This window comes from Diadema antillarum, unplaced genomic scaffold (genome assembly GCF_040938485.1).
Source record: "Diadema antillarum isolate AM-2024a unplaced genomic scaffold, OU_Dant_1.0 seq00001037_RagTag, whole genome shotgun sequence".
NCBI lineage: Eukaryota > Metazoa > Echinodermata > Echinoidea > Diadematoida > Diadematidae > Diadema > Diadema antillarum.
The window spans coordinates 1-1,645 of NW_027271869.1; the positions used below are offsets into that span (position 1 = coordinate 1).

At 43.5% G+C, this 1,645-nt stretch overlaps 1 protein-coding gene across 1 annotated transcript; it reads right to left on the reverse strand.

Moving 5' to 3' along the window:
* Nucleotides 1-3: 3 nt before the first annotated feature.
* Nucleotides 4-751, reverse strand: LOC139742922 (alpha-1A adrenergic receptor-like; the record flags this gene model as incomplete). Its single annotated transcript, XM_071653430.1, has 1 exon — nucleotides 4-751. A coding segment is annotated over exon 1 (748 nt), but the record flags the coding sequence as incomplete, so codon positions are not given.
* Between the last annotated feature and the right edge of the window lie 894 nt (nucleotides 752-1,645).

Here is a 1,645-nt window from a genome sequence, read left to right on the forward strand (position 1 = left end):
GACTTCCCTTGTCCGAGCTGGAGGAGGGGGAACTGTGCAACTTCTCACCGTTTCTGCTCTTGTACTCACCGGACACGGTTTGGTAAATTCGAACGTAAAGCACTATGATGACAATCAGGGGAATATAAAAAGAGCCGGACACTGAGAAGAACACGTAATCTATGGAGTCCGAAAGGGGACATTCGTAGGGGTCATCTTTGACCGGCCGCCAACCGAACAGCGGTCCGACAGCGATGGCGAAGGACAGCACCCACACAAGCACGATTACCCAGAGCGCCCTCTTCGGCGTAACGATGAGTTTGTGCTTTAGGGGTCTCGTGACCCCAATATAGCGATCAATGCTTATAACGCAAAGACTGATGATCGACGCAGTGCAGCAGAGCACATCTACAGAGGCCCACACGTCGCAGAACTTTTGGCCAAACGGCCAATACCCGATCACCTGTAACGTTCCCGAGAATGGAAGCACGAGCGTTCCGAGGAACAAATCCGCAAAAGCTAGATTAAAAATAAAATAGTTTGTCACTGTTCTCAATTTTCTTTCCATGAGCACAGCTAGAAGCACGAGAATATTTCCAAATATCACCGCCATGATAATGATAAGCAGCAGCGCGCTGGATATGATGATCCGTGGTATATCGTAGATGGTGGAATTGCTGAAGGAGCTGGCATCGTACGACGGCAGGGAATCCGAGTAGTCGTCCCACGAGGGCGAAGTTAGCTGGGCTGTGTTGGCGAGGTTGGCGGTCATTGTTGGTTCACATTCCGGTGGGATGACCGATTAGCACATACTCCGTAGAATCATGCATTCAGAGTGCCCACCTGCAAAACCAAATAACAGAAATACCTTATGAAATGATATACCATCCGTTCAGTTTACATTAGCCACAATTTTACTCCATTGTAACGAAGATTTAATGATTAATAGCACTTGACATTGTGTAATAGAGGAAGGCCCTCCAGAAAAAAATAACAACAATGACACCATAAGGCTGGCTCAGATAGATTAGACTACGCTTGTATTGAACTTATTAAGTCTACCCCCTCCCCATCTTTATTATCTTGCATGCATTATTTTTATCAGTAAAAGTGTTTGCTTCAGGAGCGTAGGTGTGTGTGTTGTGGGTAATAAACTAGCATAGGATAGTGGAGGAAGGTTAAATAGGAAGAAATGGTTTGGGGTTGATTTTATTTAGACATGATCCGAGTGATGAATCGTTACTTTAGCGTTGGTTAAACTGTACAATAATACCAACGTGAATCGTTTTTTTTTGTGTGTTTTTTTTGTTGGTATATTTGAATGGAAGTGAAAAAAATGGGAAAAAATAATGAGAAATAGAGATTATCTGTCTTACAATCCTACTTTTCTAAGCAGCTCTCAGCAGTCAAGCAGCAGCCCTAGAAGTTTTCTTTCAGGCTGATTTTTTTTCCCTTTCCATTCGTGTTAAATTGTATTCTGCCGTTGACAGTGAACGGTTTAAACGGAGTCGACCAATGGTATACGATAATGGGTGACGTGACAAATTGATCCTGCGACAATGGGTCAGCAATTACGGCAGGAGCAAATGTCATGGTACTACGATATAGTGGTATTCGCAGGTATATGATATTTTCTTTGGTCATTAATCTTATTGTAGGTTTCATG